The sequence below is a fragment of the Coregonus clupeaformis genome, chromosome 16 (genome assembly GCF_020615455.1).
Source record: "Coregonus clupeaformis isolate EN_2021a chromosome 16, ASM2061545v1, whole genome shotgun sequence".
Taxonomy (NCBI): Eukaryota; Metazoa; Chordata; class Actinopteri; order Salmoniformes; family Salmonidae; genus Coregonus; species Coregonus clupeaformis.
Window position 1 is genome coordinate 53,562,756 of NC_059207.1, and position 16,806 is coordinate 53,579,561.

Consider the following 16,806-nt stretch of genomic DNA (forward strand, 5'->3'; position numbering starts at 1 on the left):
GCCCCACGAGGTGAGATCTTGCATGGAGCCCCAGACCGAGGGCGATTGACCGTCATCTTGAACTTCTTCCATTTTCTAATAATTGCGCCAACAGTTGTTACCTACTCACCAAGCTGCTTGCCTATTGTCCTGTAGCCCATCTCAGCCTTGTGCAGGTCTACAATTGTATCCCTGATGTCCTTACACAGCTCTCTGGTATTGGCCATTGTGGAGAGGTTGGAGTCTGTTTGATTGAGTGTGTGGACAGGTGTCTTTTATACAGGTAACGAGTTCAAACAGGTGCAGTTAATACAGGTAATGAGTGGAGAACAGGAGGGCTTCTTAAAGAAAAACTAACAGGTCTGTGAGAGCCGGAATTCTTACTGGTTGGTATGTGATCAAATACTTATGTTATGCAATAAAATGCAAATTAATTACTTTAAAATCATACAATGTGATTTTCTGGATTTTTGTTTTAGATTCCGTCTCTCACAGTTGAAGTGTACCTATGATAAAAATTACAGACCTCTACATGCTTTGTAAGTAGGAAAACCTGCAAAATCGGCAGTGTATCAAATACTTGTTCTCCCCACTGTATGTGACAAATAACATTTTATTTTGATTTGAAACTGTTGAGCATGAAAAACCCAGCAGAGGTGCAGTTCTTGAGACAAACCGGTGTGCCTGGCACCGACTACTATACCCCGTTAAAAGACACAAATCTTTCGTCTTGCCCATTCACCCTCTGAATGGCACATACAGTATACACAATCCATGTCTCAATTGTCTCAAGGCTTAAAAATCCTTCTTTAACCGGTCTCCTCTCCATCTACACTGATTGAAGTGGACTTAACAAGTGACATCAAAAAGAGATCATAGCTTTCACCTGGTCAGTCTGTCATGGAAAGAGCAGGTGTTCATAATGTTTTGTATACTCAGTAGATAGACAGACACATAGTATGTGTAGGGCAGTTCCATGAGGGTCAGTGGAAACCTAACAGCTGATCTAGTCACACAGTCAACTCTGGACGTTGACTGTGTGTGCGCGCGTGTGTGTTTATGACGACTAACTCATCCTCTTACGCCTCGATCACACCTACAGCGTCATTGCGCAAAATGGTATTCCGCATCATCTGGATACAGTGAGGGAAAAAAGTATTTGATCCCCTGCTGATTTTGTACGTTTGCCCACTGACAAAGACATGATCAGTCTATACTTTTAATGGTAGGTTTATTTGAACAGTGAGAGACAGAATAACAACAAAAAAATCCAGAAAAACGCATGTCAAAAATGTTATAAATTGATTTGCATTTTAATGAGGGAAATAAGTATTTGACCCCTCTGCAAAACATGACTTAGTACTTGGTGGCAAAACCATTGTTGGCAATCACAGAGGTCAGACGTTTCTTGTAGTTGGCCACCAGGTTTGCACACATCTCAGGAGGGATTTTGTCCCACTCCTCTTTGCAGATCTTCTCCAAGTCATTAAGGTTTCGAGGCTGACGTTTGACAACTCGAACCTTCAGCTCCCTCCACAGATTTTCTATGGGATTAAGGTCTGGAGACTGGCTAGGCCACTCCAGGACCTTAATGTGCTTCTTCTTGAGCCACTCCTTTGTTGCCTTGGCCGTGTGTTTTGGGTCATTGTCATGCTGGAATACCCATCCACGACCCATTTTCAATGCCCTAGGAAGGAGGTTCTCACCCAAGATTTGACGGTACATGGCCCTGTCCATCGTCCCTTTGATGCGGTGAAGTTGTCCTGTCCCCTTAGCAGAAAAACACCCCCAATGCATAATGTTTCCACCTCCATGTTTGACGGTGGGGATGGTATTCTTGGGGTCATAGGCAGCATTCCTCCTCCTCCAAACACGGAGAGTTGAGTTGATGCCAAAGAGCTCCATTTTGGTCTCATCTGACCACAACGCTTTCACCCAGTTCTCCTCTGAATCATTCAGATGTTCATTGGCAAACTTCAGACGGGCCTATATATATATATATATATATATATATATATATGCTTTCTTAAGCAGGGGGACCTTGCGGGCGCTTCAGGATTTCAGTCCTTCACGGCGTAGTGTGTTACCAATTGTTTTCTTGGTGACTATGGTCCCAGCTGCCTTGAGATCATTGACAAGATCCTCCCGTGTAGTTCTGGGCTGATTCCTCACCGTTCTCATGATCATTGCAACTCCATGAGGTGAGATCTTGCATGGAGCCCCAGGCCGAGGGAGATTGACAGTTCTTTGGTGTTTCTTCCATTTGCGAATAATCGCACCAACTGTTGTCACCTTCTCACCAAGCTGCTTGGCGATGGTCTTGTAGCCCATTCCAGCCTTGTAGCCCATTCCAGCCTTGTGTAGGTCTACAATCTTGTCCCTGACATCCTTGGAGAGCTCTTTGGTCTTGGCCATGGTGGAGAGTTTGGAATCTGATTGATTGATTGCTTCTGTGGACAGGTGTCTTTTATACAGTTAACAAGCTGAGATTAGGAGCACTCCCTTTAAGAGTGTGCTCCTAATCTCAGCTCGTTACCTGTATAAAAAGACACCTGGGAGCCAGAAATCTTTCTGATTGAGAGGGGTCAAATACTTATTTCCCTCATTAAAATTCAAATCAATTTATAACATTTTTGACATGCGTTTTTCTGGATTTTTGTTGTTGTTATGCTGTCTCTCACTGTTCAAATAAACCTACCATTTAAATTATAGACTGATCATTTCTTTGTCAGTGGGCAAATGTACAAAATCAGCAGGGGATGAAATACTTTTTTCCCACACTGTAGGTGTTCAACATTCACCTTCTGCTACCATTTCTGACAAGCCGTCTACGGATACAGTTTGATGCATACGTTGATGCCCTTTGCAACGCAATGCTGCAAGGCAAACGCAGCGTTCCATTGGAAATGAATATACTTCTGGTTTACCAAATTGCAATGGATGCTGTCGGTGTTATTAAGGCGTAAAAGAGTCACGGCACTGCTCTTCATGGCAACAACCCCAGACCATCCCATCAGAATTCTGCACCACCATTAGATCCGGCCAATCAGAGATCAGATAGCTCCGAGCAATTTGGTGCAAATGTGTTCCCCACGAGGGGTTTGATTTCAACACCACCACACCCATGTCCCATGTCCTTTGCCTCACCAAAGAGAAATGCTTACCAGTAAGTGTATGAGCACTAGCTCCAGCCAGAATACACTCACCACCAGATTATTTACACAGATAAGAGGAACAGCTCTCAAAGCAGAGAGGAAAGGAGCTGAGAATTGAGTTGAAAGGCAACAGGAGGGAGGACATGTGGGCAATGTTCCACAAAGCACCCTATTCCTTATGGGCCCTGGTCAAAAGTAGTGCACCATATAGGGAAAAGCCATTTAGTACTCAGGAGGAATCTTTAACTCTGTCCACTCCCTCTCCCTGAGATGATGTGGTGGAGGGTGTGTCAAGTTGGACTACATGCAGTGGTGTAAAGTTCTTAAGCAAAAATACACTACACAAAAATAAACGCAAAATTGAACAATTTCAAAGAATATACTGAGTTATAGTTCATATAAGGACATTAGTCAATTGAAATATATTCATTAGGCCCCAATCTATGGATTTCAAAAAAGTCAGTATCTTGTGTGACCACCATTTGCCTCATGCAGGGCGACATCTCCTTCGCATAGAGTTGACCAGGCTGTTGATTGTGGCCTGTGGAATGTTTTCCCATTCCTCTTCAATGGCTGTGCAAAGTTGCTGGTATTGGCCAGTACTGGAACACGCTGTGGAACACGTCGATCCAGAGCATCCTAAACATGCTCAATGGGTGACATGTCTGGTGAGTATGCAGGCCATGGAAGAACTGGTGACATTTTCAGCTTCCAAAAATGGTGTAAAGATCTTTGCGACATGAGGCTGTTCATTATCAGGCTGAAACATGAAGTAAATGCAGCAGATGAATGGCACGACAATGGGCCTCAGGATCTCGTCACGGTACCTCTGTGCATTCAAATTGCCATTAATAAAAATGTAATTATGTTCTGTAGCTTATGCCTGCCCATACCATAAACCCACCGCCACCATGGGACATTGTTCACAACGTTGACATCTGTCCAGTACAGTTGAAACCGGGACTCAACCGTGAAGAGCACACTTCTCCAGCGTGCCAGTGGCCATCGAAGGTGAGCATTTGCCCACTGAAGTCAGTTGCGACGCTGAACTGCAGTCAGGTCAAGACCCTGGTGAGGATGACGAGCACGCAGATGAGCTTCCCCGAGACGGTTCCTGACAGTTGCTGCAGAAATTCTTCAGTTGTGCAAACCCAGTCTCATCAGCTATCCGGGTGGCTGGTCTCAGACGATCCCACAGGGGAAGAAGCCGGATGTGGAGGTCCTGGGCTGGCATGGTTACCCATGGCCGGTTGGACGTACTGCTAAATTCTCTAAAACGACATTGGAGGCAGTTTATGGTAGAAAAATGAACATTAAATTCTCTGGCAACAGCTCTGGTGGACATTTCTGGAGTCAGCATGCCAATTGCGTGCTCCCTCAAAAGTTGAGACATTGGTAGCATTGTGTTGTGTGACAAAACAGCATATTTTAGAGTGGCCTTTAATTGTCCCCAGCACAAGGTGCACCTGTGTACTGATCATGCTGTTTAAGCAGTTTCTTGATATGCCACACCTGTCAGGTGGATGGATTATCTTGGCAAAGGAGAAATGCTCCATAACAGCGATGTAAACAAATTTGTTGACAAAATTTGAGATAAATAATCTTCAGGGATCTTTTATTTCAGCTCATGAAACCAACACTTTACATGTTGCGTTTATATTTGTGTTCAGTGTACATTAAAAAGTACAACTTAATACGTTTTTTTGGGTATCTGTACTTTACTACTTATATTTGACAACTTTTACTCCACTACATTTCTATAGAAAATATGTACTTTTTACTGCCATACATTTATGGCAGGTTCATGCTCTACAACATTTGCAGAGTACGACCCTACCTTACACAGAAAGCGGCACAGGTCCTAATCCAGGCACTTGTCATCTCCCGTCTGGATTACTGCAACTCGCTGTTGGCTGGGCTCCCTGCCTGTGCCATTAAACCCCTACAACTTATCCAGAACGCCGCAGCCCGTCTGGTGTTCGACCTTCCCAAGTTCTCTCATGTCACCCCGCTCCTCCGCACACTCCACTGGCTTCCAGTTGAGGCTCGCATCTACTACAAGACCATGGTGCTTGCCTACGGAGCTGTGAGGGGAACGGCACCTCCTTACCTTCAGGCTCTGATCAGACCCTACACCCAAACGAGGGCACTACGTTCATCCACCTCTGGCCTGCTAGCTCCCCTACCTCTACGGAAGCACAGTTTCCACTCAGCCCAGTCAAAGCTACTTGCTGCTCTGGCACCCCAATGGTGGAACAAGCTCCCCCACGATGCCAGGACAGCGGAGTCACTGACCACCTTCAGGAGACACTTGAAACCCTACCTCTTTAAGGAATACCTGGAATAGTATAAAGTAATCCTTCTACCCCCCCATAAAAAAAGAAAGGAAAAAAAAGTGGTTGTCCCACTGGCTATCAGAAGTTGAATGCACCAATTTGTAAGTCGCTCTGGATAAGAGCGTCTGCTAAATGATGTAAATGTAAATGTCAAATGTCAATGTAATTTAACTTGACACCCAAAAGCACTCGATACATTTCAAATTATCAGGCCGGACAGCAATATGGTCCAATTCACGCACCTATCAATTTAATGCATTGTCATCCCTACTGCCTCTGATCTTTTGTAAAGGATGTCTGAGTGTTGGAGTGTGCACCTGGCTGTCCGCAAAAAAAAAAAAAAAAAAAATACATTTATGCCGTCTGGTTTGCTTAATATAAGGAATTATATGTATAGCATGACAATTGTATGACAATTGAGTACTTTTTCCACCCATGTACTTAAGTACATTTAAAACGGGATACTTTACTGGGTGACTTTTGCTTGAGTCATTTTCTATTACGCCATCTTTACTTTTACTCAAGTATGACAATTGAGTACTTTTTCCACCACTGACTACATGATAACCTCTAGAAAGGTAGTAATATGAAGTAACATGAACACATTCTAACATACTCTGAGTAGCAATATATTTTCTCCAACAGTAATTTCTTCCTGTCCCTTTAGAAACCTTACTGTTCATCAGAAATGTGCTATAATATAAGAGGTGGCTGATCAGAGTGTGTGTGTGTGTGTGTTGGTAAGTGGCATGTGAAGGGGGGGGTTAAAGCCAAACGGCCCCTGGGAGATTAGAACTGCCACGGTGGCTTCTCTCCTATGGCCTTCTGGGGGATTACTGCTGGGACCACCTGCTCCATGCTACAGCGGTCAGCCAGACACGAGCCCCATCGGGCACACCCACCCACCCTTAGGTCTGCTCTGAACACGCATCTCTCCAATGAGGGACCTTGAAGCAACAGTTATATATACACACTTGGTTCACATTATGCATTCAAACACACACACTCAAAGTAGGCCTATATACTGTACTCACACGTGCTTACATTCACAAGCTCTCACATGCTCCACCTATAGACTCACACATGCACATACACGCTGAAACACACTCTTCCCCTCAGAAAGACACATTGAAGATCAATGTGCATCTAGTTAACATGTATTATCACCTCAGGAAATTCAAATAAAGTGCTACTGTATGACTGAAGTCCTCACCCAATAGAGAATGACAAACTACTGTAACAGACACACTACTGTACTTTAACAGCTACTCACTCTAGAATGGAGAGAAGGTTCTAGACTATGCAGCTGGGCAGACAGAACAGTGAGGCTGTGTGGAGGGTTGACAGTGACACTGTATAATAATGATCCACTCACCACAAGCTATTTGGACAAACAAGCAAGGTTTGTCGCAATAGTGAAATTGTTCCAACTTTAAAAGCCTTCCTACAACCTTTAAGGCATCTAGGCTATGGATTCTTCAGAAATGTGTGACAGTGCTTGTGAAGACTTAACAAATGCTCAAAGCCTGCACAAGTAGTTTCTTTAAAGTGGATTTACAGTAGAGTGATAACCGCATGCTGAATAGACAGGATGTAATACTAGACTGATGAATATCTTATACTTCTCTGTTTTTGTTGAATTAATACAGTAGCTGTGTAAACGAATGCCATATTGAGGGTTGAGAGGATTGGGTTTGGAAGCTGCTGGGTGTCATGAGGTCAGCAATGTGATCATCATCAACCCGTTACACATACACAGAGAGAAACAAACACAAATATACTGTAAATGCATTCATATTCACCAACATACACACCACATATGTAATGGTTGAGCCCTCCAGCGATCCTCGTCCCAGTAATCTGTGTACCCTAAGCTTCTCCCCTGCTGGGGCCAGACAGACAATACTGAGCCAAGTACAGAGAGAGCCTTTGGGGTGCGTCCACACACACACACACACACACACACACACACACACACACACTTCTGAATTGATGTACCCTAACATGAAATTAGGCTATATACACTTATTCTCAACTCAATAGACATTTAAACTAGAAAGATTTAAAAGTGACAGAATAAAAATAGTCACAACATAATATTCTATATTACAGGAATCTAAACTGTGAGTAAATAATGCACAACTACTTGACATCAAGCGCAAATATTTGACTAAATACTTCAGGCGTCATTCCTATTGGCCGAGAGGGCGAAACTCAACAGGTGAATTCACACCGTTATAAAACGTTGGTTCCTCCACACGCAGCAAAGGTACAGCCACTCTATCACCCCCCCATAACCGTAAAACTCAAAAAAAAAAAAAAAGGTATTACAGATACCCACAGCATATTCTAGTGACGCAGCGAGTTAAGATACAGCGATGGGGTATGCTAAAAGTTACAGTCTTTAATGGTAAAACATACAGTTGACTTACTCCGACATGTTCGCCCTTGCCTGGATACGCAGCCACTCTTCCGCCTCCTTTCACAGGCATTCTGCGCTGTAAAAGTTGTGAAACACTGTCGCCTTATGTTAACCGTAAAACAAGTGTCTTATTTATGGCTTGTAGAACTTGTATCTCTTAAAATATACCCTAGTCTCTAAAATGGAACATAGCTTGTGACAGCGGTCCTAAAAGACTTCCCTAGCTCGCTGCAGTTACCGGACTCCAGAGATCCTTTAAAATTATTGCTGTGATATCGATGGGAGCCGAAACGTTCTAACCAACAACCGTGGCGTATTCTTTCCGTAAATTCTGTTGAAAAACGTTTCTTAAACGGAAGGAAACGGACGAAACGGGGAGGGACCTAACTGAATTTGTCCAATACAAACTCTCGTTTTAGTTGCAAAACGAAACGTTTTGCAACTGTTCGGCGGAATTAATACACCTCAGAGGAGCGACTTTGAACTCAGTCAGCCTACTTTATGAATACCGAGATGAAACCGAGGGGGTCTACTAATGTTGCCCGTTTCTATATCAATTTCAATGGTCGTCTACAAACGGATTTAATGACTGACATGTTTAATGGGCTATTTTGTTTCATTTTATTCCGACATAGGAACATTTTGTACGATAATATTTTGCTTCACCCCCTCTGCCAGAGTGGACCCTTCCGGATTGGATACATTGATTTAACTGTTCTCTAAAAGTTCACAAAAAACTAATGTGTTTACTTACAGAAAGTCCAATTGTATCATTTCATTGGGGGCCTTGAAAGCCTAGTGTACTAGCAGAGTTTCTATAAATATGTATATATTTTTTTTATGATAAAACATAGAGATCTGTCCTCTGTCTATCTCACACAGCACCACAGGAGAAAAGTTAATATCTTCAGCTTCTGCGTTATAATGAAAATGTATAATTCAAAAAGGGTAAACTAAATCCTGTGAGGCAGACAGACTGTAGTCTTATATTGAACTCTAATTTTCCCTCCAGAATGGATGAATAGAATATCTCCTGCACAATTCATGCATCTTTGGACTGCAGGGTTGTGACAATACTTTTAAGCAGACTGGAGTCTGCATTTGATTCTATAACTGTTATTTATCTCCACAAGGACATCACGGTGCTTTGCAGTGTGTGTGTGTGTGTGTCTGTTTTGTGTATGTGTGTGTGTGTGTGTACATGTTCCTTGGCTATCCTACTTGTGTTATTCCCATTAGCCATTATAAAAGCATATTGCTTTAAAAAGTGTATTCACACTGTGTGCTAAGTACACACACTTAACACAAGATACATTATCCATGAGCTTCATACAGGACAGGATAATATTTCACTTTGTCTACCAACTTGAACCCGTTGTGCAAAATGGTGCTCGTCTGACAGACTGAGAAGGAGGGATACAGAGAAGGTTACAGAGAGAGAGAGAAATAAAGACACAGAGAGAAAGAGAGGAAAAGAGAGATAGAGGAAGAGAGAGAGCGAAAGAAAGAGGTCGAAGAGAGACAGATAGAGAGGAGAAGAGAGAGACAGAGATAGGGAGAGAAAGGGGAAGCGAGAGAGGGGTTGGGAAGAGAGCTTTTTATTGAGAGGACAGACAGAGAGGGATGCTTGTCTAGTCTCTAAACCCCGACTCAGGCAACACAGTGACTAGGGTCTGGTTTCAATGATGGACTCTTTTGGCATAGAGGACCTATGTCAATGCCTACATTGATAGGGGGGGGGAAATATCTGGGGACTCTCCCAACAAATCACGAGGCAGACATGCCAGAACATCGCGATTCAAAACCAAAGTTTGCAGGCAAAACCTTTACAGTGGTTTTAGGTAAGGTAGTTGATGCAAACTAGCCACTTGCGAAATGCAGTCATTGAAAATAACTTCTGTGATCTACATCTTGCTAGTTACTATTTTGTATTTTATTCAAGCGGATAAAGTAGTGACGTGGTTCCCCTATGCCAAAAGAGTCCATCATTGAAACCAGACCCTAGTCATTGTGTTGCCTAGGGTCGGGTTTTCAAGACTAATGCATGTCTAACCCTTGTATCTACTGAACAGCAGGTGTGTGGGTGACTGTGAGAGTACCTCAGACCTGAAGTGTTAACATGTCCAGAGAACCAACGCTCCCCTCCCCTCCCCTTCCCTCCGCTCTCCTCCAACCCAAACCCTGCAAGTAGAAATCCCTACAGACCTGGGCCCAGATTCACAAAACTGCCATTTCCCCCCTAACTATAGACTTAAGAAGAAAGTTAAGCAAAGTTGCTATTCCTCAAAAAGGTTTTTGGAAATTTCTTGCGCAATTTCTTATGGTTCTCCTTAAGCAAAAAGTTAAGAAGAAGTTTGATTCTTGAAAATAAAGTTATTGGAAATGTTCTTAATTCCAAGATAGCTAAACCCTCGTCTTAAACTAAGGGCAGTGAGAGAAAAAGCTCATGAAAGAAGTTCATCATGTTTAATTCACTCACAAACTTCATCTGAAAGTTTCAGGATTGATTATTTTAAACCCAAGAACATGTTTTAGAACAGTAATCTCAGTAGGAAATTTGCTAACATGGTTGCCATTGCTAGCTAGATAGCTAGCTAAATCGGTTGCCTAGCAACAGACATCTTAAGAAGATTCGTAAGAAGATATTTGAGAAGTTCGTAGGAAAATCATTCAATCTTAAGATATTGTTGAGGAATTGCACTTACGAACTATCTTATGAACTTCTTATTTTTTTTCTTAAGAATCTTCTTAAGTTTTTGCGTAAGAAGTGTTTTGTGAATCTAGGCCCTGCTGTTTCTCTGTCCCAGAAAGCACATTGAGCACACAGCACAGCCTCCTAAATAGCTACAGTCAAAGTATCTGTCAATACAAACGGATGGCAAAGTTGAACTAAAGGCGTATGCGGTGCAGGTTGCCTGAGAACATATAATAATACAAGCCATTTAGCAGACACTTTTATCCAAAGCCACTTACAGTCATGCATGCATACATTTTACTTATGGGTAGTCCAGGAATCAAACTCACTATTCTGCCGTTGCAAGCGTCAAAGCGCCATACTCTATCAACTGAGCTACAGAGGACTATGGTCTGCACACACCACTGCATGCACTGTTCTCCACCCATGCAATACAAACAGAACAATGTGTGTGTGTGTGTGTGTGTGTGTGTGTGTGTGTGTGTGCGCGTGTGTCTGACTCTCAAGGAGAGAGTAATAAGCTAGTCTTGACTGGCCATGCTTGAGAGAAATGACAGACTGCTGTCGTAGGAGTCTGCTCTAACTGCCAAACAGATGTCAGTACAGTAGCCTCATGAGTTAATAAGAGACAGACATGTTTCTCTCTAATAAATCCTCTATGTTAGCTGTGGGTATTGAAACATCTGTCTGACTGGGTGTATTCTGTTAGTGACCTCTAGAGGTAAGGTTAGGACATGAAGGGAGCTCACAGAGCACACTGTAGGGCAGGGGTATTGAAATCTTACCCTACATGGTCCAGACTACTGCTGGTTTTCTGTTCTACCTGATAATTAATTGCACCCACCTGGTGTCCCAGGTTTGAACTAAGTCCCGGATTAGAGGGGAATAATTGAATTTAAGGGCTGTAGGGATTCTAATCTACAGCATAGTAGATCATATCATTAACTGAACTATACACTAAGTAAACCACCCCCCTCCCTTATGCCCTCAGAACAGCCTCAATTCGTCGAAAGCGTTCCACAGGGATGCTGGCCCATGTTGATTCCAATGCTTCCCACGGTTGTGCCAAGTTGGCCAGATTTTCTTTGGGTGTTGGACCATTCTTGATACACACGGGAAACTGTTGAGCTTGAAAAACCCAGCAGCACTGCAGTTCTTGAGACAAACCGGTGCGCCTGGCACCGACTACCATACCCTGTTCACAGACACTTAAATATTTTATCTTGCCCATTCACCCTCTGAATGGCACACATACACAGTCAATGTCTCAATAGTCTCCAGGCCTAAAAATCCTTCTTTAACCTGTCTCCTCCCCTTCATCTACACTGATTGAAGTGTATTTAACAAGTGACATCAATAAGGGATCATGGATTCACCTGGTCAGTCTAGGTCATGGAAAAATCTGTTCTTAATGTTTTGTACACTCAGTGTAGAATATCCGTGTGGGAAAAAATAGATAAGCCATTACAGACATTACAAGATTGTGAGAATGTATTTATATGTCTCCGGTGAAATTGTAAATTAACTACTATTATGGCTCACTTATGAGTCCAGTCAATGCATCATTCATTCAATGTGCTGCAAAATTGAAACGCATGCATTCCTTTTAAACCGCTACTTTTTAAAGTGATCCTTTTAAACTGTGTTTATACCTTACTTTTTTTTATCCATCTGACCAAAAACAATACCAGACAACTTTGAAGCGTTTGAATATTACGGCATACATTATAAGATTCAGAATCGGAATTAGGATCCAGATGTCTGCCTGTCATACTAGTAGATAGACAGCTGCTGACAGACGCTGGTTTCTAAATCAGCATATGGACCTGATTTACACCTTAATGTTATCACGCATCACAACACACACACACACTGAGAGATGCATCTCTCTGTGATTTAAGACAGAGAGGAGGAGTGATCATGAGAACGTATTATCTTAGCAAACAGTAAGTTGATTACAGGAGAGGAGGTGTATATAATGTGTATGTTTGTGCATGTGTGTGTGTGTGACTTACATCATGAATGGGTCATGCCTTTTAAATTCATTAGACAGTGTTTAATATGCAGAGCCTCATACAATACACACACCACTGATAGATGAAAATAGTTATGTTTAAATATTGGTGGTAATATGTTACATGAGAGAGAGGTCGTCTGACATGTTAAATAAACATGTGACTGAGAGACACTGTCTACAGCAGGGTTCCCCAACTGGCGGCCCGTGAGCCGAATTTGGCCCTGGGGTGGTTTTATTTGGCCCCCCAAGTTTTCGGAGGGAAAAAAATGAGATGTAAAAAATAATGAGAATGAGAAATGTTCATTGTTGGTTATAAAAGACTGTAAAAACAACAGGAAATCAGCTCCAATTGATTTTAATTTTGGAAATCTGTTTCCAAGTATTCCCACGCAGGCAATTTGCAGTCTAGAAATGATTGGTAATTATGTTCCGGTCCCCCGACCATCCGCTCAAGAAATAAATTGGGTCGCGGCTGAATCTAGTTGATTATCCCTGGTCTACAGTATGTCAAATAAACAGATACTGTCCCAGATAAAATGGGATGAAGCTACTCCACATTCTTGTTGTGTTTTTGCTCTGTCAGGCGTTTTGAAACAGTAAACAAACAGAACCATGCCACACTAGAACAGCAGCAGAGCCCAATACAAATACAGCCTAGTCTTCTGTTCTCTCTCAGTACAATAAACATTCTATTGATTAGCAAATGTAAATGCCGCGTTGTGTCGGTTGGGGTGTTTTGTTGTGTTTTGTCTGCCCCGCCGGTATAGCACAGGGAGTTTGGGGTGTCGGTTATCTGGGACGTGCTAATTAAGGAGGATAAATAGATGGCAGAGTGATCCCAGGGGAGAGTAGAGGAGCACAGAGCAGCACAGAGGGTTTGGCAGCCATCAGCGATTCACCCTGCCCTTCATCTCATCTCTACTGGGGTGAGAGGGGGAGTGAGAGAGAGAGAGAGAGAGAGAGAGAGAGAGAGAGAGAGAGAGAGAGAGAGAGAGAGAGAGAGAGAGAGAGAGAGAGAGAGAGAGAGAGAGAGAGAGAGAGAGAGAGAGAGGTTATTCAGAAGCACAGAGTAGAGAGGGTTAAGCATCAGAGAGAAAAAAAGAGATGAATCATGTAAACAATATGATTAATCAACACTCTGCTGTAATTACACAAACACTGTTAATCATCAGTCACAGATGATTACATCCAACCCCTCACTGTGCTGCTCAATTTGGCACAACACCCCTCAGGTAAATTATTTTCAAAGCACAGGAGGATGGGATCATACACAGAAAGGTTTGGCTGAATACCATTCTTTAGTGTCTTTTATGACCTTATAAAGAGGACAGAAAGAGGAGGACTGGTCTCTTCACTGGGCATAGCAGCCATGTCTGATTGACAGTTGGAGGGTTTCTCATAACTCCTACAGTAGGCTGTGTCCCAAATGGCACCCTATTCCCTTTATAGTGCACTACTTTGATTAGCGCCCTATGGGGTGAATAGGGTGCCATTTGAGACGCAACCCTCTAGTATCCTCTAACATCCTGCAGTGGGCTTAACTATGGCCTCTTCTCCCCTCTCACCAGGGGCAGAGTAAACCTTCCTTCTGAGCCAGCCTGACAGTTTTACTGATGAAATATGCATCGATATGCACAGAGAGAGAGAGAGAGAGAGAGAGAGAGCATAAGAAGGGTGTGCCTTCCAGTATGAATATGTATGCACTCACTAACTGTAAGTCGCTCTGGATAAAAGCGTCTGCTAAATGACTAAAATGTAAATGTAATATTACGCAGCCCTGGGCAAAGAGATGAATAAGTTATGGCCTTTAAAAAGTGCAGTCGGACCGACCAGGCCTGGCCCAGACAGAAATAGCCACAAACATCCTCCAATCAAATAGGAAGTGGATCCAACCGACAGATCCAAAAGGTAATGGCATAGGGATCGAAATTGGTTAAGGTGAGGGTTAAGGTCGGGGTAAGGATGGGGGGTAAAGGTTAAGTTTAGGCAAAGGGCTAGAAAACGTATGCCATCCGGAAGCCATACAAAATCAGATGCCAGTTTAACGTCTCAGTTGTCATGACAAGCTGTCAGTGAGCATGTCTAAATGGTGTTATTGATTTACTGTAAAGAACATGTAGTTGCATCTCACTGCTGTCAGTGTGAAATTAGTCAGGGAAGGGAATCTAGAGGGTGCAGTACCGCAGTTGAACACTAGAGGGAAGGCTCCAAGCTTCACAACACGTTTGGTATGTGTAGACCTCCAGTACTAGCAAATCTGTTAGGCAAAAATGTGTGGACATAGAAAGTCTCTTCATGTATGATTGACCACGCAACTACAACATAGTTAAATGTCAAAATCACCCCACAACATGATGATAGGCATATGTGCAATATATAAAAACACTATTCAAAGAGGACTGTATAGCCACATTCCTAAGTGTGTTCTCTGTTACTGTACTGTAGATTACAAGGTGCTGCTGTGACTGCATATGGACCCAGTAATTCCATTGCAAATCACAGTTCCACACAGTCCTGTGGGATTCAACCATATTATCTGCAGTCTGTTGGTTGTTTTTAATAAAAGACAATGAGGTGTGGTGCTGTAACAGTCACAGGGGGCTCGCTACTTCTGTACTGTAATCTGCATCAATCAAATATTTGAAACGCATTATGAGCGATCGGGACTGCAGGAGGCAGTGGACACAGTGTGTGTGTCGTGTGCGTGCGTGCGCACGCGTGTGTACAGAAGCCTGCAACAGATGTAGGATCTTAATTTGAGCCAGTTTGCTACTGCAGGAAAATAATCCTGCAGCAACAGGAAATGTGAATTATTATGTGGATTATAATCAATGGACATTTTTGTAGGGGTTGATACATTTTTCATAAGGGAAAATCAAGTCAAACATTTCTAAGTGGAAATTACAAACTTCAGAAGCCTTTTTAAACCTCAAATACACTACAAGTTTTAAATGTCCTGCATTGCAGGAAAGTTATACAGCAACAGGGTGATCAAATGAAGATCCTACATCTGTAAATCAATGGTGTTCAAGTATGGGTAGCTGCAGACCAATATGGCGACCGGAGTATGGGCGAGTGGGTGTTTCGAAAGGAGTGGGTGTATGGAAAGCGAATCAGCTAATTAGGCAGATTTGCTCTCACTCAAGACCCTTTTGCGTGGCTGATTGGGCTGCACGATGAGTCGATAAGCGGTGCGAATGTCATTGCACCGGTTCTGTATGGAGGTGCTTGCCGACCTGAGGTGATACCCATTGGGCAATTATCACAGTGTCGCCGGTAGTAACGTGGCCATTTTTTTTCCCTCCCATGATTTTATTTCAAGTAGGATAGCAGCCTACACAAGAAATAACTAACAGCCTACACAATAAATAACTAATATTGACAACCATCTAGAGGTCACCCCCCCCCCACCCTTTGCCCACAGAACAGCCTCAATTCATCAGGGCATGGACTCTACAAGGTGTCGAAAGCGTTCCACAGGGATGCTGGCCCATGTTGATTCCAATGCTTCCCACAGTTGTGTCAAGTTGGCTGGTGGACCATTCTTGATACACACTGGAAACTGTTGAGCGTGAAAAACCCAGCAGCGTTGCAGTTCTTGACACAAACCGGTGCGCCTGGCACCTACTACCATACGCCGTTCAAAGGCACTTACATTTTTTGTCTTGCCCATTCACCCTCTGAATGGCACACGTACACAATCCATGTCTCAATTGTCTCAAGGCTTAAAAATCCTTCTTTAACCTGTCTCCTCCCCTTCATCTACACTGATTGAAGTGGATTTAACAAGTGACATCAATAAGGGATCATAGCTTTCCCCTGGATTCACCTGGTCAGCCTATGTCATGGAAAGAGCAGGTGTTCTTAATGATTTGTATATTCAGTGAACATACACTGGGGAGGGCATGAACGGCAACAACACCGGGACAGTGTCCTTCGCTCCCGCTTGCCAAGCACTACTGTTCCTCAACGGCGTGGGAAGTAGCTACCTAGTAGCCAATATCAGGGCGACAGTCACAGTAAGCATACAACGCAAACAAGCAACAATACACCCATCATCAGTACTTTTAATAAAAAATAAAAAATTGTCCGTTTTATTAACTGAAAATTAACAGTTATTTGTGTAAACTAACAATGCAATACGACTCAGACTCATCCTCATCCTCTGGCTTCAAAATAGAAGTCCAAACTCTCGCAGTATG

At 42.9% G+C, this 16,806-nt stretch overlaps 1 protein-coding gene across 8 annotated transcripts in view; it reads right to left on the bottom strand.

Moving 5' to 3' along the window:
• The window catches only part of LOC121585174 (tight junction protein ZO-2), a 155,710-nt gene that overhangs the window by 90,375 nt on the left and 48,529 nt on the right, over positions 1-16,806 (bottom strand). For 2 of the 8 annotated variants that reach the window (XM_041901571.2, XM_041901572.2), the window contains exon 1: positions 7,903-8,213. The exons of 4 other annotated variants lie outside the window; for them this stretch is intronic. In XM_041901571.2, the coding sequence (XP_041757505.2) occupies positions 7,903-7,962 (60 nt within the window). In that variant the 5' untranslated portion in view covers positions 7,963-8,213. Of the gene's footprint in view, positions 1-7,284; positions 7,305-7,891; positions 8,214-16,806 lie in introns of those variants that run through there. 2 more of the 8 variants (XM_041901575.2, XM_041901573.2) reach the window with 2 other exon arrangements.